This window comes from Numida meleagris, chromosome 1, assembly GCF_002078875.1.
Source record: "Numida meleagris isolate 19003 breed g44 Domestic line chromosome 1, NumMel1.0, whole genome shotgun sequence".
Classification (NCBI taxonomy): Eukaryota; Metazoa; Chordata; class Aves; order Galliformes; family Numididae; genus Numida; species Numida meleagris.
The window spans coordinates 53,932,124-53,952,935 of NC_034409.1; the positions used below are offsets into that span (position 1 = coordinate 53,932,124).

A 20,812-nucleotide genomic window follows, 5' to 3' on the forward strand; every position below is an offset into this window, starting at 1 on the left:
TCACGGAGGGGATGGCTACTCTGCAAAGTTCTGCTCTCACTTTCCCATCTTATTGAAGCCCCAGTGTCCTGAACATCTTATCAGGAGAAAAGTTCTCTGCATAATGGAGGGCTTTCAGGCAAAGCCAGTACAAATTCTAAGGGGCCAAATCTTCTGGGAGATTAAATGAGCTAAATATTTATAGCTTGGCTAAACGACAACCGACTGGAGATCTGATGTAAATACCAAGGAGGGAAAAAAATGTTTTAAGGTAGCTTTGAGGGCAGAATTGAAGCAAACTGAACTAACGGGAAACTTCAGGCAAGATTCTCTTCTTTTTTTGGTGCAAAAAATGAGGGCAAAGCATATCAAGAATGCCTTACGATTAAAGGAGCTCCAGAATCTCTTTGTGCAGGCACTGGGATGGGTGACCATATTGGTGTATCACCAAAGCAGCTAATCCTAGGCCATGCTTCTGTGCTTTCTGCAGGTACAGACTGTGGGTGGATGCCTGTGCGGAAATGTTCGGAGGTCTTGATATTTGTGCTGTCAAAGCTGTCCACAGCAAAGATGGAAAAGATTATATTATTGAGGTGAGAGCAAGGGGAACCTTTGGGAACTGTATCTGCAAACACTTTCCCTCAGAGTTTATATGCACCAATGTGCTCTCTTACACCTACACACGTGGTCCAGCAGTCATTGTTCTAGGGTGCCCACCTGTCTCCTCCAAGCTCTGGCCCACCGATACGCAAGAGTCTAATTCATGGCCCCAGGCCGACTGATTGACTGGTGAGACCTCACCTGCAGTGCTGCATCCAGATGTGGAGTCCTCAGTACAGGAGAGACATGGACCTTTTGGAGTGCATCTGGAGGAAAGCCACAAAAATGATCCAAGGGATGGAACACCTCTCCTATGAGGACAGGCTGAGAGAGCTGTTCAGCCTGGAGAAGGGAAGGATCTGGGAAGACCTGATAGCGGCCTTTCAGTATCTGAAGGGAGGCTGTAAGAAGGAAGGTGACAGACCATTTATTGGGGTCTGTTGTGATAAGAGAAGGGAAGATGGTTTCAAACTAATAGAGGGAGATTTAGACTGGATATGAGAAAAAAGTTTCCTATAATAAGGGTAGTGAGGCACCAGAACAGGTTGCCCAGAGAGGTGGTGAATGCCTCATCCCTGGACTCAGCCAAGGTCAGGCTGGAGGGGCTCTGAGCAACCTGAAGGAGCTGTAGGTGTCCTTGTTCATGGCAGGGGAGTTGGACTAGATGGCTTTTAAGGGTCCCTTCCCACTCAAACGATTCTATGATTCTATGATGGATATGCAGCAAGGGATCAGAATTAACGTGCCTTCAGTTCTCATTCTGGACTGTGAAAAGAACTGGGAGAGACACAGGCTGCTTGGCAACCCCAGCTTTCCAGATAATCAGTCCCCACCGTGTGGCAACATACCAGCACGGGACAGATGTGAAGCTGCCTTCTTAAGCATATAGCAGCCTGCAAGTGTTGCCGTCAGCACCCAAAATCTGGCATGCCTCACTGCACCAGTGCCCCAGTACCATTCTTTCTAGGCTGAGCATTAGCAAAGCCAATGCATCTCTGATAGCTGCTAGTAGGGATTGATAGCATCGTAAGAAAACATGCTCAGATTCAACCCAACCTGAATCCAGGTGCCACATAGCACATTAGCCATGTTACCTTCCACCCATTACCCACCAGCTCAGATCCAGTAAGTGATTCAATGCACTAAAAATCTGTTTCTAAAGGAATGTGTCTTTCTCCTAGCTGCATCTTATTTGGTTGGACTAGATGATCTCAGTGGTCTTTTCCAACATAAGTGATTCTATGATTCTATGATTTAAGAGAGTAGAATAAATGGTGAGAGTGTAGCATAAAGGCCCATAAGCAACAAGAACAAGTTAACTAAAAAACGAGTGTGTTTTCTAAAATCTTTTGCCTGGACAGCATTCGCTAGAATAACAGACCAGCAAGGCAGAGCCCTACAGAAGTACAACAGGCAGCATGGACTACAGACATCTGTGTTCTGAGTCCCATTAATTGCACAACCTGTGGCTCTGGGAGCTAAGGATCAGTGCTCTCCTCAGCAGACCAGAGGCAGAGATGGGACTGGGTGTACAGGATGCTCAGGTCATCTGAACAGGGCAGAGGGGGAAAAACTTGGCCAGAAAATCCAAGTGGAAATTTCAGAGATGCGCTGGGGGAGAGAAAATGTGGCAAGTAAGCAAGTGCCTCTGTCACTATGTGATTCAAGGAGGCACATCATCTGACCTGCTGTAAACTCCGCCAACACAGGCCAGCTGAGGAAGATGAGCAGAGCCAGCCTACGGCTTCATGAAGGGGTGCTGACACACTGGAAAGCTATGTGTGGGAGAGCAGTCCCACCCGCTGAGGGCTGGGATGCTGATGAGAACCACATGAGCCCTCCAGCGACTGCACATTCCAGCATTATGTATCTGCTCTCCGGGGAGCAGCGACCTGTCAAAGGGCATGTGATCCAAGCATGTTGCCAGCAACGAAATGCTGGCAAGCCTCTGTCTTTGCTGTAGTGATGAGTCTGCTCCTGCGTGCAATTCATCAGCACCTAGAAGAGCATCCCCCAGAGCAATCTGCCTCCCTGCTCTGCACTTGTATATCTCTATGCACGTGTAGCGGAGAAAGGAAGAGCAAGAAAGCAGTCTTGCTGAAAACGAGCGTAAGGACATTTGGACTGTGTCCATACATGGTCAGATGTGAGATGTGGTTTTCATATCCCCGCATCTATTCCTGCACATAAGCCTATGTACGTGCACACATGGATAAGTCTGTGCTTAAGGATTATATGCCTCTGCTTGGATATACCTCTGGTTTTTCACATCTGTCTGTGTGTGAGTGACTGCATGAAAAGCACAGCCACCCGCTGACAGCCATCACCACACACACAGAAATGCACACTAACACTCCCCTCTCTCCAAGACCAAGGTAAAAAGCAACGGATCTAATACAGCACAAATCAGAAGAAATGCATCAGCTTCAGATGGGTCATGCTGAATTATCCCAGCAGAAAACCTGATTGAGCAGCTCCGATGTACCAACATCAGTGGGCATTCAGATGCCAGGCTGACAGACACTGTTGGGAAAGGAGTAGAGCAGTGCAAAACAAATAGCAGAACAAAGCCAAACAGGCATCTTTTCTACTTTATGCAGATCTGAGAGAGATGTTGACAAGTAATTAATTGCCTCCAGCCTATTTCCTGGGGTACTTTTCTTGGTCTGAAACTGATCCTTTATTTTGCTTTTTTCTTTTGATAGTGGGGAAAAAAAAAGAAGTTTTCTGACAGTGCGACAGTTGTATTTTTCTTGGTGAGAAGGAACAGTATGCTGTGACATTTTACAAGAAAGCATGCTTAAATGGCCTGAACAAATAAGGAATTTGCACAGTGCAATTGCAGGCAGTAATTAATTTTCACAGTGCAAAGCTGTTCTCTAGGAAAGAATTGCAGAAGCAGTGATAAGCAAGTCTATGAAATGCAATTTATCACAGTGGCTTGTTGCAAACAGAAACAAATGAGATGAGTTATCAGCTGAGGATAAGAATAATCTTTCACTCATGGTATTTGCTGCCACTTGAACTTCACCTTCTTTCCCTTTCCTGTGGCAGATGCCAGGACCTATTGCCCTTCTGCTCTTTAAAGCAGCAACACACATGGTCAGTGGGCATGGTGGTGATGGGCTGACAGTTGGACTAGATGATGTTAGTGGTCTTTTCCAACCTTGATGATTCTGTGGTTCTATAAGTACCATTTTCATATCCAAAAGGAAATCTACTGATTTCTTCAAAGTTTCATTCTATTAAAACAGCTGTGAATACGATGGCAAATGCTGATTCTTCCTTTTCCTCTGAGTTAAAGAACTTTATCACTTTAAAAGAATATTCAACATGAACATTCAGAAGGCCAAACCCTCAAAACAGCACAAGTTAGGTACCGCTATTAGCAGCCAGATTCTCAAAAGAGCTCAGCAGTATGTATGGTTTAGTAATCTCTCCCCCTCCTTTTTTGGCCATCCACATCTCTTTTCCACATCTCTGCCATATTGATGAATATGGAGCAAGTGGGGGACAAGTAAAATGATCCGCTTGATGTATTATTCCTCCTGGATTGGCTAAGCCCTCCGTGCCCTGGAGCCAAGCTGTGTGACAAGAGACATGCTCCCTGCCCATCCCTTCACCGCTACCTTATCAGTCCTTTCAAAACGCCTAATCATGTGTCCTTCCTTCCTTACCTAAAAAATCCCCTAACACCCCACTCTTGCACACAAGAGCACAGAAAAGCATGCCTAGCCTTCAGGCCTCAGCGTCATAGAGGGGCAGGAGGTGGAGTAGGATGGGATTTTCCTCAGCCTGTTCTTTGCTCCGCTGCTTTCCATTCCCCCACATCCCTTATCAGGCAGTAGCAGCTGCCTCGGGAGCAACCACTGACCTTGGGCAGCTACAAAGGCCAGGACCATATGTGTCAATATCTTCTTGTTTTGCCCAGCTGCTCTGTGTTTTTCTCAGGATGAGTGCAATCTGTCTGTGATTCTGATATTCATAGAATCACAGAAACATTAAGGTTGGAAGAGATCACCAAGATCACCTAGCCCAACCACCAGCCCATCCCCACCATGCCCACTAACCATGTCCCTCAGTGCCACATACACACGGTTCTTGAACACCTCCAGAGACACTGATTCTACCACCTCCGTGGGCAGCCTTCCAGCTTGTTTATTTCAGCACTGATATTGGTGTCTGCCCAGCTGCAGGGCAACTCACCCTTCCCAGAGGACTCACAAAATGACATCTCATGCTCTTTTCCACTCAAGTGACAGCCAGCAGTGTCATTTTGCTCACCAAAATCACTGCCAATCTCACACGCCTTCCACCAAGGATGTGACTGCTCACCCCCATACTGGCAGCCTCCTACAGCTCATGCTACCCTGCCAGACACCACACAGACACAATGCAGGTGCCCTGATTCCTGGTGCGTCTTCCCAGCAACCAACCTGATCTCCTTCTATGACCAGGTGACCCTCCTAGTGGATGAGGGAAAAGCTGTGGATGTACTCTACCTAAGCTTTAGTAAAGCCTTTGATTCTGTCTCCCACAGCATTCTCCTGGAGAAGCTGGCAGCCCATGGCTGGGATAGGTGTACTCTTCACTGGGTAAAGAACTGGTTGGATTGCTAGGCCCAGAGAGTGGTGGTGAATGGAATTAAATCCAGCTGGCGACCAGTCACAAGTGGTGTTCCCCAGGGGTCAGTGCTGGGACCTGTCCTGTTTAATGTCTTTATTGACGACCTGGACAAGGGGATCAAGCGCACCCTCAGTAAGTTTGCAGATGGCACCAAGCTGGGAGGAAGTGTTGACTTGTCTGAGGGTAGGAAGGCCCTTCAGAGGGACCAAGACAAGTTGGATTGATGGGCTGAGGCCAATTGTATGGGCTTCAACAAGACCAAGGGCTGGGTCCTGCACTTCGGTCACAAAAACCCCACACAATTCTACAGGCTTGGGCAGAGTGGCTGGAAAGTTGGAACATAAGCCAGCAGTGTGCCCAGGTGGCTAAGAAGGCCAATGACATCCTGGCTTGTATCGCAAATAGTGCAGGCAGCAGGAGCAGGGAGGTGACTGTCCCTCTGTACTCTGCATTGGTGAGGCTGCATCTTGAGTGCTGTGCTCAGTTCTGGGCCCCTCACTACAAGAAAGACATGGAGGCCCTGGAGCATGTCCAGAGAAGGGCAGTGGAGCTGCAAGGGGTCTGGAGCACAAGTCTGATGGGGAGCAGCTGAGGAAACTGGGGTTGTGCAGTCTGGAGAAGAGGAGGCTCAGGGGTGACCTTGTCACTCTCTGAGAGGAGGTTGTAGTGAGGTGAGGGTCAGCCTGTTTCTCAGGAAACAGAGATAGGACAAGAGGGAATAGCCTCAAGTTGCACCAGGGGAGGTTCAGGTTGGATATGAGGAAAAATTTCTTTTGAGGAAGAGTGGTGCTACACTGTCACAGGCTGCCCAAGGTGGAGGTGGAGTCACCATCCCTGGATGTGCTCAAGAACCATGTGGATGTGGCACTGAGGGACATGGTCAGTGGGCATGGTGGGGATGGGTTGGTGGTTGGACTAGGTGATCTTAGTGGCTTTTTCCAATCCTTATGATTCTGTGATTCTCTTGCTCAGGTAGGACCTGCTCCAGGGTTCGTTCCCCCAGTACCTTTGTTTTATAAAATAGCAATTTCCCCTTCTGCTCCAGCCACTGCTGCCACAGAAATAGGGAAAAGCATTCTCAACATGGGGAAATTAGGAGTTTTATTTGAGTTGGGCATTTTGAACTGAACTTTATCGCTGTAAGGGTTAGGTCGGTCTGTCAGCAGAATAATGGCATCATCTAGTGGTCACACGGGGCCCTTGCATGGTGCCTTGCATGGAGATGAGGTCTCTTTTCATATGTAGGAACTGCTATCGCCAAACAGGATGGGAATGTTTTTAATGAGGGAGATGAGGGGAGGAAAGCTGGGCAGAAACCTGCTGAGGGGCTCCCAGGAGCAGTGAGGCATGGGGGATGGTGCTGGCCAGACCCTGCCATCATGGATTTTATACATCTAGGGAGACATATTTTTCCATCTCCCTCTTTTGAAGAGAAACAGACCGGGCAGTGGAAAGAAAAGTCACTTTGTGTATTGAGCTGAGCATTTCTATCTGACTTTCTGAATTCCTTCTTTCACACCCAGGGTCAAGTAGCCTTGGATAAAAACACTAACTTCATGCAAAGTCCCGCTTAAAATCTCCTGGGCAGCTTCTCTAGTGTTTGCATGAGCCACCAATAGAAACAAATCCGAATAAATAGCTCTTCCACAAGAACTGACTAGAGTACAAACTCAGTGAACTCATCTCACTGATTTCCCATACTTTAACTCTAAAAAAAGGTGCAAAACCTTCCATTTCACTCACAGCTTTGCATCCTTGCCAAAGTGGATTGCACATCCAATTGTTATCTGAGCATGAGTCAGTGCCTTTCTTTAGCAAAACAGCCTTTAACTCTGCATTTCCAAGGTTTTTAACGTTTGGTTTAAAAATAAAAGCAAAAACAAAATAAACCCTTCCAACCCTGATATTTGGGTACAACTATATTTAATCCAGCTGAATTTTACTTCATCATAGCGCAGCTCTTCCTGTGGGATTTAGCTAACGTTTGCAAAGAACTCAAATTACAATGAACTGTTGAAAATGATGTTTAGGGCTGCTGCACAGCTGAGGGTCTGCTGTGCTTTCACTGTTGTTGTTGTTGTCAGACCATTTCTTACCTCAAAGATCCTCTGACAGCTCTCTTTCCCCCATGTCCACAGTTTTACTTCCCAGCTTTCTCCAGCACAGTTCTACTACTTGTTGGGAAGCAGTTGTATCATGATAATATCAAGAAGAAAAGCAGAGAATAAGTTTCCTTTTCTGCATTAGGTGGTGTTGTTTTGGTGATATTCTATTCATTATGTATCTGTAGTGTTTATTTCCCCTCTCAGGGTGCAGTGTTTTGTGTTGATTAATCCCAAATGTTTCCTGGTTTCCTCCAGTCCCTATTGCTTTCATCTCCTCAGACTTCAGCACATTTTGCTTCCAATCTCCTGTGCCTGCATGTGGCCTTTTCTGCTGCAATGTCTCCCCCAGATGCTGTGACACAATGTCAGAGAAACCCCATCCATGAGAGTCATCTCCTCAGGAGACGTGAAGTAGCACAAGTTTGTGTTTGCTCCCAGCACCCTGATTGAGCTGCAGGTGTCCCTGTTCATTGCAAGGTAGTTGGACCAGATGGCCTTTAAAGGTCCTTACCAACTCAAACAATTCTATGAGTCTGTGATCCCATAAAGTACACGTCACATCCAAAAATACCCAAGTGAAATCCCATACAAGCATGTTTCAGCAAGGAGGGGATCGATGACTAGAGACCCGCAAGAATGTGGGGGACACAAAGCAAATTAGTGTGAAAGGTGAGCTGAAACACGCATCCACCACCAGGAACCCTCCTTCTTAACTGCTCTTTTTTCCCTCTCTTGGCAGGTAATGGACAGCTCGATGCCCTTGATTGGGGAGCATGTGGAAGAGGACAGACAGCTTATAGCCGATCTGGTTGTTTCCAAAATGACTCAGCTCGTCAGCACTGCTGGATCTACCCCGTCACCACTGAGGCCTTGGGTATGAAAGAATAGAGACCTTTTGGTCAAGCTGTTTCCTCAAACTCTTTTTTTCTCTCTTCTCCCTGTGTGTGTCAGGTAATCAGAAGTCTCACAGAGTTGAACAGTCCCACACGGGATTGTGTTGGATAGATTGACTCCTGCCCTTCCAAAGAAGTCTCTTGCAGACGGTTTGCCATTGTGTGCCCCTAATAAATGGTTTGCTCTCCCTTCCTCTCCTTCCATATAGCCGTGGTACCACACCAGTACTGCAGGCCATGCATGTACATATGCATTCTGGCTTGCTAAATTAAATCTCAGTTTAGATTCATATTGAAGACAACATTTTTAGAGGTGCTTGCAACTCTCAGCCTCACCTCCGTGAAACACCAATCCTCAGGATTGGCTTCACTCCAGTTTTTGCATCCCTGATGAAAATCTGTGCTTTCCAAACAGGAGAGTGGGGATTTCTACCAAGACTTGTTTCATTTCTCACTGCAGCACTGTTTCTTTGGAAATGCTCTTCACCCCTTCATCAGTAGGAGTCTTAACTACTGCTGAAACCATATAAGAACATGTCGTTGCATTTAACATGCCTCATGGCACATTCAATCTAAAGTTGTATGTGCTACACCTCTTTCAGTACCTAGCAGGGAGCCAAGCACTAAGGGTTGAGGACAACAGAAATCTGTACAAAAGAAAGAACAGGAAGAGCAAGCAGAATGAGGGATAACACTGGCTGCAAGACACTGGATTCTGTGGCTTTCTGCCTCTGTCCTATGACAAGCTCACTCCCTGCTAAACCAGGTCCCAACAGGCAGTTGGGACTCCAAAAAAGATTTTAGCTGGAGTGGGAAGGGTAAACATTTAATAGACACTAAAAATGGTTTGGGATAGGGAAAGTGATACAGACAGGATAGCATTTACTCTGGCCAAAATTGAATCAACAACTGCCATCTGAAATAACCAAGATATAGAGTGTATAAATGAAGAGCAAAGGGGAGGCCTGCAGAAACTGAGAAGAACATGGACAGAAGCATCTGTTGTCTATGTCTGTAATGTACTGGTACAAGATTGGATTGGATTACAACAGACCTAAAATAGGGATAAAACAAGAACAAAACAAATGGTCTTGGAAGGATAAGATGTCAAACAGAATACTTAAGTAAGACTCCTCATCGAGAATACAACCTACAAATAATCTGTATACAAGATCAAGAAAATTAAAATCACAAATGTGTTAAGTAGTGTTTTACTATGGAAAAAGACCTTGGTACAACAAACACTGCAGAAACTGTACGAACTACAATTGCCACCATAATGTTATAACACATAGTTAAAAATCGATAGAGAGATACCATTGAATGCAAGGCAGCTGAGATGCAGAACTAGAGATGCAGATGTAGACTTCCACAGAATCGAGAAAAAAAAACAATTCTTAATGCAAGGCAAGCAGTATTGAACACATAGAAATATTAATTCTTGGATATCCAATGTGTATGCCTAGAATATCTACACATATTGTTGTGGCTATCTGTACAAGTTTCTGGATGAAGAAAAACTGAGAAATTAAGAAACTGACAGAGATGGAAGAAGCAACAAGTTATAATAAAGTGAGACTACAGCTATCAAGAAACAAGTCCAATATCACAGCAGAACAATAAGTCAAAGAGAGTTTCCCATCCATTTAGGCAACTTCTTCTGGGAACTGCAAAATCCAAATGCAATAGGAAAGAGCAGCTTGACCGCTCTATGATTCTGATTCCATGATTCTGTGATTCTGTGATTCTATGACCTAGCCTTATGAACCACCCAGGTACAAATTCAGGAAGTGAACTTGTAGTATTAGGCTTGATATCCCAAGAACAGATGTGGTATCAAAAAGTATCGATGTGGCACAAACAGATAGAAAAGGTGATTTTTAGTAAAATTAGGAAGTAAATCATAAGCTCCCTAGTATTATAAGGAATGCTTTATGAATGCTATTTAAGAGAACATTGTTTTCCTGAATGCATATATACATTGCTGATCTGCTCCTGAGCGAGGAATGCAAGAAATAAACTCCTAGGCCTAAGTGGCAAAGTAAAAGGAGACATTCAAGACAAACAAAAAAATCTTCCAAATTTGGAAATCTGACATTTACGAAGACCATTACATACAATCGTTCAAGTAAAAAAAGGAAACTGAGAAGGGATAGAATTTGATTCTGAAGATGAGACAGAAGGAAGAATGAAACAATTTCTCTGAGTTCACCAACAGATTGGTGGACTCTGTGGATCATCCAGCATTAAAGGAGAAAAAGAAGACAACACAGAGTGTGGCTCTACTAAATGTAACTGCCGGAAGTGGAGAACTTCTTAAACTATACATAGATTTTCCTGACAAGAAAGACACAGCAGAGAGCAAGCTCTGTGATTAAATTAGTGATGATCGATATTTCTAAAAATTATTAAGCCCCTGATCCAGCTGGCTACATCCAGAGAAACGAATTTAGGAAGTGACTCAGCTGCCAAAAAAGCGCTATTTCATTAGAAACAGTTATTGCTCCAGAGGATTGGTGTATAATACAAAATCTGTATTTAAAAAGGCTTTAAGAGTAATACAGAAAAATGTACATAAGGAAGCCATAGGCCTTAAAAATTATCTCAATAACTAAATTTATAATTAATACAGAAGACTAATAAACCAACAGAACTGTGACTTAAGAGCATTCACCATGATCTTTTTCCAAAGAAAAACGGTCCATTAATCTTCCTTTGATTCTTTGCCCAAAAGCAATTTGAGAATATATTCATAAAGTGGTAGGTAGAAGGAAGTCGGTCAAAATAATGTAGCTACACTGACCAAAAGCCTAAGGCAAGGTATCGGATGAGCTATTAAAAAAAAGCAAGCAGAGAGGGACTAAAAGGCAAAGTTTCACTGTGGAACAGATTCTGGCCTCAGATGAAGATATAGATCTGAGAGATTTTAAATCTTGTGAATAGCTAGTGAAGTGTATATTAAAGAATACTAAACATGGTCCTGTCACATAAATAACTAGTTATTAATTGCGTTGATAGAAAGCAGAACTTCATAGAATCATAGAATCATTGGGTTGGAACGGACTCTTTAAGGCCACCTAGTCCAACCCCCTGCAATGAGCAGGTACACCAACAGCTAGACCAAGTTGCTCAGAGCCCCTCCAGCCTGACCTTGTAAGATGTTAATAACAACCTCTTTTTTCGTGGCAACCACATGTTACGCAGTTTTATGGTTACTGCTGCAGCTCTCTCGTGGCTCTCTGACTCACTGTTCCCCCTCTTTGTTGTCTTTCCAGTGGCTGAAGGACCTTGGGTAGCCCTCACCCCTTCACCTCCCTGCCTCAAAATACTGTTTTGCCTTCATCTCTTAGAAGCCTTGGGTCGGGTGTAGGCAAAGGCAATAGAGGTCAATATGATTCCCTTTCTCTGTCCAGACTAACAAGGATGTCTTATGGGATTAGGACAGTGTATTTCCACAAAATCAAGACAATGTTTAGTGCCTCAAGCTATGCAGGACTAGAAGCTATGGAATGGAAAATTTCCTTTGTTTTCCCCACCACTTTTTGGCATGTCCTAGCTAAATAGTGCACAAGATAGGCTGGCAACCTCATCACATTTATGTTAGTCAGTTGAAACTCATTTTACTGCTTCCAACTATGAAACATTTCTTCCCATTTCCAGAATCACTTAGCTCATTCTCCTGATCTTCCAGGATCTTCGACAACCCCTTTATCATTGTGTTCTCCATATAAATAATCCGGCACATACCAGTCTATCTGTCTCCAACTTCCCGTGTTCTTTCATAAACAGTTTTATGCAATAGGCTTACACAGACTTTTGTTAACCTTGGACCAAGCTCTCTGTGCAACAATTCTGCGTTGCTTAATCTATTTATTAAAATATCTGTCAGAAAGAGTAAACAGTGAGAGAGAAGAAAGTGCAGATGGCACCAATTTATTTGGGTTAGTCAGAACCAAGGATGGTAGCGAAGAACTTCTGACAAAGCTGTGTATGTTAAGTCACCACAATAGTATACTGTGCCGGAGACTGAAAAGTAAGCTGAACTAGGGGTAAAGAGAGGGAGAGTATAAACAGTAGGTACACCTTGCAAGTCCCACTAACGGTGCCACTTGAGAAAGACATTGTTGCAAACAGACTAATGAAAACCATTACTCAGCCTCGGGCTGTGTTGGCATGGGAGAAGCAGGGAACCCAGATGCACAAGTAACGAGTTAGTGATGTACACAGAGAATCGAGATACTGCTTCATCTGGAATAATACAAGCAGCCCTGCTTCTGGCATCTGCAGGAAGGATTAAAAAGCCAGGAAAGAGAAGTGTGTGATGAAAATGATTAGGAGTCTGGAAACGTTCCCATGGAGGGACTGAAGGGATTCAGTCAGTTGGCTTTAGAAAGGACATAAATCATAGAGAGGGCAGTAAAAGTCCACAAAATAATGAATGGCCTAGCAAAGGTAGGTTGTAATGGAGTTGAGAAGTCAGGAAGGTAGTGAGGCTGAGAGTGGAATAAGTTTCAAAGGGTCTGGGTGTCAATATTAAAATAAAACATCTGGAATGGTTGCAAGGATTTTGTGGAGCAGATAGTAAGCTTCGTGTTTCATGGTTTAAGCTGGTCCTTGCTTACTAGCAATCAAGATAAGACCCCTTAGGGTGAAGATATGATTACTCCATAGATGTTTCCATGGTTCATCCCTCTTTCCTTTGGAGCATCTGGTACTGGCAACTGTCCAAAATGGGAAATGGGACTAACAGACCCCTCAGGCCTGATAAATTTGGCAATTCCTGACTGCCTAAAAAACATCATAAACTGTAACTTCATTGTTATTCCCTGTGAGCAAACAACTTATGTGCTCTTTATTACTCAGCTCTCTCTTTCAGTCCCTTGAAATTTTACCAGCCAGATGCTGTGTGTATATATTTAAGGAACACTTCAGATTCCACTGTTCCTATAATACCTCTGGGCTCCTCTCTGAGGACTGTATTAACAGGAATGGCTTTTTTTTTTTTTTTTTTTTCTCTTCTCTAGCCTCCACAAGTTCAGCCTCAGTCAATGAAAACTCAACCTGGACCTCAGCTTGCACAACTGTCTCAGCCACGGCCTCCTCCCCAAGGTACAGTTGTTTGGGACCCTATGACTGCATGGACTGTGAGACATCAGTTTGCTTTCTAAATAAAAGCTCTCAAGATAAAGGTCTTCCAATTCACTGATAAGCAGGCTGCAGATTCTGTGAGCCTTTAAAGGTGCTACTGTAATACTCTGCAGTAGCTCAGAAAGTGGGCTGAAAATCTAGTGCAGATCCAGCTGACAATGCTGTTAGGATTTGGATCAGCAAAGTATTGGAGCAGGGTTTTGGGCACAAGTGTATTTGTGTTTACACAAAGCTGTAGCAGCTACAAGTGTAAAGAAGTGATAGGAAGATCTGGCACGCCTGGAATAGATACCAAGATGGTGACACCAGATTTCTTGATTCATCCATACACACATTCCCTGTCACCAAGGTAGAGCACACCCTCAGCTTCTCTTGACAGCAGAACCAGGCTTGACTTGTGGCTTGGCCAGAACAACACATTTGGTTTACTCTCCAGATTTAGCCAGTGTTGAAGAACAGGGCTGTCCTATGGGTACCCCACACCACATCAAGCATTCAATTCACATACTCTGTAATCCTTTTTCCTATCTCCAGACCATCCTTTTTGCCACCTTCGTCCCCTTCTCCCTTTGCAATCTCCTCCCAAATAAAAATACACCTCTAATTACCTTTTCCTCACCAGTCCCAGTTTTGCTATATCTGAAATTTTGCATTCCTGATACCAAATATATTGACAGTATTACTCATATGATGACTTAGGAATCATTGGCCTTGCAGGATATTGCTTTCCTGAATGTGCCCCTCCAATTCGCTGTGAAGTTTCTTTCTCACAGCTCCCACTTTGACCACACGTGAAATCCAACCAGCTCTCACAGCACTAACTTTTGCCGGCTTCTCACACTGCTATGTCATATCCTGCAATTTCCCCAAGCCAAGGCTGCCTCAATAGCCTAGTCTTTGCTCACAGCTTTAATAACAAGGATTGAGCTACATAGAGTTCATTTCCAATTAGTAAAAGGGAGTAGTGACCAAATAATTGAGATGCTGTTTTGAGGGTCTGCTACTAATATGGCTGAAGCCACCTGCTGATAATGCTGGAACAAACCCATGGATAATGATAGGGTGTACAGTTTTGCATCAAACTGCTGGCCCCATGAAGAGACTGTTGACCCAAACCAGTCTTCCTTCCCAAAGCAAGAAGTGCTTGCCAAGGACAAGAAATATTAGTTACATGGAAACGTACAGCACACTGAAGCAATTTCCTTTGGGTAGAGTGGCAGAACTTCTTTAATTTTTAAAGAAATAAAGAAATAGACTATAAAATCTCTAGAGACATGGGCACAACACTGGTGCTAGACTTATAAAGGAGGATTTCCCTTATCCTTTTGCATGACACTGCTCTGAATAGCAGAACTCCTCTTAGCAAACATCATTCTTCCATATAGATGTTACTTCCTTGTTTTCCACATGATCTTCCTCATGCTTATTAACTACATGACCCTTCCAGGTGGACCACGCCAGCCTCAGGCATCTCAGCCTCCACGGACAAATGCACCTCCACAGCAACGGCTCTCTCCTCAAGGACAGCAGCCCCAGAGTCCCCTGTCCACTTCACCTCAGCAGCAAAGGTCACCTGGATCTCCACAGCAAGTCCGATCAGCAACTGGGTCCTCTCCAGTTCAGGCTTCTAAGGCAGGCGTGTTCCCACCACAGCAGCCCAGACCTCCTGCTCAAGGCCGGGCTCCTAGCCAGCCAAGCCCCACTGAAACATCCAAGCAGCAAGCCACCCCACACCCACATCTGAAGTAGGTGCTCTGTTAAACCACTAATAACTGCAGACACTAAAATAAGGCTATCAAAAAAGAGTATTCTGAGCTGCTGTCAGGCAGCAGTCCCCAAGGACTAAGGCCTGGATAACTGTGAGTGTACAAATGCCAGGCACAACTCAGGTCACCAGTGAACTGCTATCAGGAAGAACCAGTTGTACTTTACACCTGTCAAGACTTCACACTCATTGTCTTGTTCATGTGCGCACTGCTAAATGTGTGCTCAGGTTGCCCAGGGCCCCAGCCAACCTGGTCTTGAATGCCTCCATGGATGAGGCCTCCACAGCTTCTCTGGGCAGCCTGTGCCAGCACCTCACCTCCTCAGTGAAAAACTTCCCCCTTACATCTAACCTAAATCTCCCCTCTTTTAGTTTAAAAACATTCCCCCTTGTCCTGTCACTATCTACCTGTGTAAAAAGTTGATTTCCCTCCTGTTTATAATCTCCCCTTAAATACTGGAAGGCTGTTATGATGTCTCTCCACAGCCTTCTCTTCTCCGAGCCGAACAAGCCCAGCTGCCTCAGCCTGTCTTCATAGGAGAGGTGCTCCAGCCCCGATCATCTTCATGGCCCTCCTCTGGACCCTCTCCAACAACTCCACATCTTTCCTGAGTTGGAGGCCTTAGATCTGAATACAGTACTGCAGATGCTGCCTTGCAAAGGCAGAGCAGAGAGTAGACATGCCAGGGAGGCTAGGCAACAGCACATTTTGCATGGGACATGGCTGCCACTTTGTCCAGTCCCAAACAGGATCACCATTCATGGCGTGGCTGATGAGAAAAAAGGTGATCTTTAGTATAAATCCACTCTTCCGTATTAACAGTGACATGACTTCAGTATTTGTTGCATGAGTAGCGCCAAATGGCAATGGTATGTTTTTAATCAGATGCCTTCATAAACAGTTAACAGTTCTGGATTGTGATATTGGAGCCACTTGCCCATCCCCTTCTTCCCCATTTTCCCCCATTCCTGGATGTCTTAACACATGGAGATTCTCCCTGCTTACTTCTTTTTCCTTGAGTGCCTCTGTGATGGAGCACAAAGCATCAGTAACCAGCTCTGAAAAAACAACTTCTCCTGCTGAATCTGAGTTTCAACTCTGTTTTCCATTTCAGCAAATCGCAGTCCCTGACAAACACCTTCAGCATATCTGAATCACCTCAGAGGGGAAATGCCAATGAAGATGAAGCAAAAGCGGAGACCATCCGCAACCTGAGGAAATCATTTGCCAGCCTGTTTTCTGATTAACAGCCCAGCAGCTGGATCTGTGCTTTGGCCAGCCCTCACCCTTCAAATACCTGCTGTCATCTTGGGATACACTAAGCAGAATCCATCAATTTACAGCTAATACCTGGGTAAAAGGAATTGGGAAAACTACAGTTGTTTTAAAACAAAGAAGATATTCTAATAACAGCCTGAAATGTGACTGTATAAAAGTGGCATCATTTCATTGCTTTTTGTGCATAATCAGAATTAAGTCTGTTCAAGTGACTGAGTTGTAAATCAAATTTTACTCCAGCTAATCCCTGTGGAGTCTACAGTTATGACAGTGAAAACTAGATTTTATTTTGGTTCGTATATAATCCATACAATCACTAACTTCCAATTACAGAATCCTTGTTGAGGCTGAGCTAATAAGAATATAGGATTATTTCAGAAACAGACGTGCAAAAAACAGCAGCAAGTATCAATTGACTGATAAAGCCTAAGTATGGAAATACAGTGAACTATGGAGCTTCATGATACCAGCTTTACTTGAAGTCATCTTTCAGAGTACAACTACATTCAAGTAAGACACAGTGCCACGCATCGGTAACTGCCAAAGATCACATGAGCAGGTCATCCAGATGGACTGCTGCTTTGTTCCAGATCACTCTGCTCATAGCACTTAAAACATCCCTTTCATGCCTTGCATTTATGTCCCCAGCATGTGATTCCCAAGTTCTGAGAGAAAAATGTCACGTTCTAATCCTGTAGCCTTAGCTCAAAAATAACCTGAGAAATGGGCCTTCCAAAAACACACACAAAAAAACAACTCCTTTCCTTGCCCCTGGAAACACTCAAGAGTTCATGTCCACAATCCACACAAATCCAAGCACTTTGGTGGCTTGATCACATCTGGCTATGTGTGTCCCCCAGGAACATGTTTAATTAATAGCAGAGTTGATGAAGTGCACATACTTGGGTGCTGAGTGTTCCATAATACAGACTGGATGGAGAGACGGAGTGAAATCCTGTCTCACTCCTTGAACTCCCACTGACTGGGGTGAGTGCAAAATGAACCAAGATGCCAGACCTGTGATGGAACAGGAAAAATGTCATCTAGAAATAAGATGAGCTGGGGTCCATCCAGAGACACCAAGCAAGGGGCAGGCATGTATGTGACTGCCCCAAGCAGGTAATGACCTTACAGAGAAGAGAGAGATGGATCTTTGCTGGCTGTGCTTTTCTTAAGCTTATAATATAGAATGAAGCTGTATACAAACAAATATATTTCGACTAGGACACAGCAAAAGCAGGAATGACACAAACAATGTTCACAACTGATAAAATCAGCACGTAAATCAATGTATCTATGGCTATTTCTACCAGCTGAGAGCCCACCCCACGCATTACGTTAATTCTATTTATATTACACCTGATGAAAGCACCAGTCCCCATCCCATCGCCTGACATATCTGAGGCATGGCTCCAGGAGGAAGCAGGCAAGCCTCTTCCATTTCAAGTATGTGAGCCACAGATCATACACACACCTTCAAGGCCAGGCTTCTGACTTTTTGCTTCCCTTGGCAACTTCGCATCAGCTACACTTAGGAATACCAAGGGAGGAAAGGAGGTCAGTAAGTTACAAACATGTAAGCCAACGGCACAGATCTCAGCTGTCACTTAAAAAGTGAGGTCCCCATATTGGAAAAACCGACAGCAGTATTCGCCATCTTGGATCTCATGATTCACTGGTGGGAATGAAGCCAAATGAGCAATTCCTTCATGCATAGCACCTGTAATGAACATCTAGACCCAATGCAGTCATTCGGACCTTGTATGACCAATCCGAACAGCCCTTTACAAATATAATAGCTTTTGTGACCTGTGCACTTTCAGGCAAGTAACTGCATAGCTTTTCCAGCTTGGAAGGCTCTTGAGAGACTCATCTGGACCAATGATTTATATCTCAAGTTCCGAATTAAAGAACCACTCAATTCCCTTATGATTTATCTTTTTTTTTCCAGCTCTATGTTGTCCTTCCAGGTTTGCTAAGCAGCTTACAATGTAGCATCATAAATACCTGTCATTGTCTGAGAAAGAAAACAGACCCTGCTGTTTTGCAGACTCCAGGAGCAATAAAAGTGTGACAAATGACTTTGAGCGAACACTGTCCCACTGCCGAGAACAACAGCAGACTAACAAGCTCCACTATACGGAGAAGAGGTAATAGAGTGCTGGTGGAAGAGGATTTCCTTCTATAACACTTCCCTCAGCATGGCTTATACCTTTCCCTACTAAGTGGTCACCAGAAATGCAAAAACAAACATAGAAGTTTACTGCCAGAATCCTCAATTGTTCTATCCTCCAGATCTTTGTATCTCTCTCTTATCAATACATCCTACACGCACACACACAAAAAGGTAGCTACTAACTGGTAAGGCACAACCCCTTCAATTGACTCCAGTTGATCACTGAAACCAGAACAGTTGGATCATTTGCTTATGCTGCGCTTGAAACGCAGCAGGACTGTCCTCCAACTGACTACTGCAACAGGACAGCACTGCTGACTTGGTACCCAGCAGCGACTCAGATCTCTTCATCCGCCTGCAGCTCCCAGCTGTCATCTTTCAAGGGACAAGCAAACAGAAAAGGCTCTCCCCTTGATCCAGCCTGCAAAAATGCGTAAAAGCAACAAGCACTATCAACTTATCTTTCCTATTCCTATAGTTCTGAAAAGCATTTTCTGTTCTGCTCACAAAAGTGCTTTAATGAACACACTGAGCTGATGTCCTGAGTTAAAGAGATTAAACTCTGCACTGTATCCTGTAAATGTTCCAGCAGTACAACTATGACACTCACATACTAGATGTTGTGGCTAGCAGCAGATTCACCACCTTTGATGCTGGGCTCCTATTCCAAAATCCCTACAATCTAACAAAGCAATAGAGAGGGGGAATAAAAGGGGTATATTCTTTTTATGAACGGCAAACTAAGGAATAACTAAGCATTATTTAGGTACCTAAATGTAGCAGCTAGAGTAAAAGGAAGTTAAGAAGGCAACAGAAAAGTTGGTAAATGGAAGTTACATTTAAATCACAGCATAGTCACGGCTCACAGCATGCCTTGGGGTCTTTCTCGTAGCTGTGAAAACTGAACACCTGGTCAGAGCATGCTTTCATTTTCTTCACATGGAAACCAGGAAACATGAATAGATGCGTGTGTTTGGAATTAGCCCGAGGAGGAGCTGGGACACAGCTAAGACACCCACCCATACTCACCACCTGGAAAATGAATTTACATTCTGCTGTTTAGACACAGACTGAAAAAACATCTTGACTTTCTTATAATATCTAGGTGTGGTATTTCAAGAGGAATGTAACTCATGTTCTCATGCAATTAAACGTCTTGTATAAAGCTAAGGCTCAGAATAGCAGTCCTGCTCCGATGACTGCAGCTGTACTTTCTTTTCTTTCACTTATCACAGATGGGCACGTAAGACCTTACACCCTGCATATGACTACACTACTTAATAAGGTCTTCTTAAGTTCTATGAATAAGGAAAAGCAAATTAAAAAAAAAAAGATTAACAGTTCCCAATTTCTAAGCAACTCTTAGAAGCAGTGCACGCAGAGGAACAGTACAGGTAAGGAAAGGTGGCCACCTTCAAGCATTTCAGCTTGTGTGTCTCTTCTGTAGAGCTTGCAAGCAGCAATGACACATACAACCTGCCTTAGAAGCTGATAAATAATGAAGTAAGTGGCTGGTTTTCAAGTATTTCCTTTGTTCTGTCTTGTCATTTTATACTGTTGGTCCTGAGGTGTTTACATTGTCTTTCATACACTTTTATGAATTAAGGAAACTCCTCTGTAGAGAACTCAACAGTTTGGGATAAGACAGAGTCCTTCATCTTTGGCTCGCAATGCCTCCGCTACACCACAAAGAAAGGGAAGGAACACCTTCAGGTCACTCACTGGGATATCTGCAATAACGCCTCATTTATTCTCAAACCAATGTCCCAGTTAGAAAATCCAGGATAAACAGAATCCGTGGCATCAGACTGGGAGATGAATGACCAGGCTGTCTTCACAACAGAGGGCTGAACTCCAGGGCAGCAAGAAGCATGCCAGCAGAGCAAGCAATATGAATGTCAGGAAGACTTAAATGAGTACCACTGGTATCACAAAATTAATATATCTCACACGCAAAGATCACTGTTCCCAGATACAGCTTGAAAAAAACAAAAAAAAAAAAAAGAGTTAAGTTACAAATTACTTTATCAGTTAAATTTGTCAGACCTTGTCTGAGTATTATGTATGCATTTCTGAAAGACTAACAAGGGCAAAATGGTGCAAGACACGCGTGCTGTAGACTTCCATTTTCCTTTTTATAGTCAATGGACTATAAAGAGACACTGTTAGTTCCACAATGCCTGACGATACACTTAAATGAAAATTCCATTGGAACAAGGCAATTCAACCACTTTAGGAAAA

At 44.0% G+C, this 20,812-nt stretch overlaps 1 protein-coding gene across 1 annotated transcript in view; it reads left to right on the forward strand.

The window, feature by feature from the left end:
* SYN3 (synapsin III) overlaps positions 1–20,562 on the forward strand; it is a 212,324-nt gene extending 191,762 nt beyond the window's left edge. Inside the window, exons 11-15 of the mRNA XM_021386408.1 lie at positions 470–572; positions 8,050–8,184; positions 13,228–13,312; positions 14,799–15,096; positions 16,232–20,562. Coding sequence (XP_021242083.1) covers positions 470–572; positions 8,050–8,184; positions 13,228–13,312; positions 14,799–15,096; positions 16,232–16,364 — 754 coding nt within the window. The 3' untranslated portion in view covers positions 16,365–20,562. The remainder of the gene's footprint in view (positions 1–469; positions 573–8,049; positions 8,185–13,227; positions 13,313–14,798; positions 15,097–16,231) is intronic.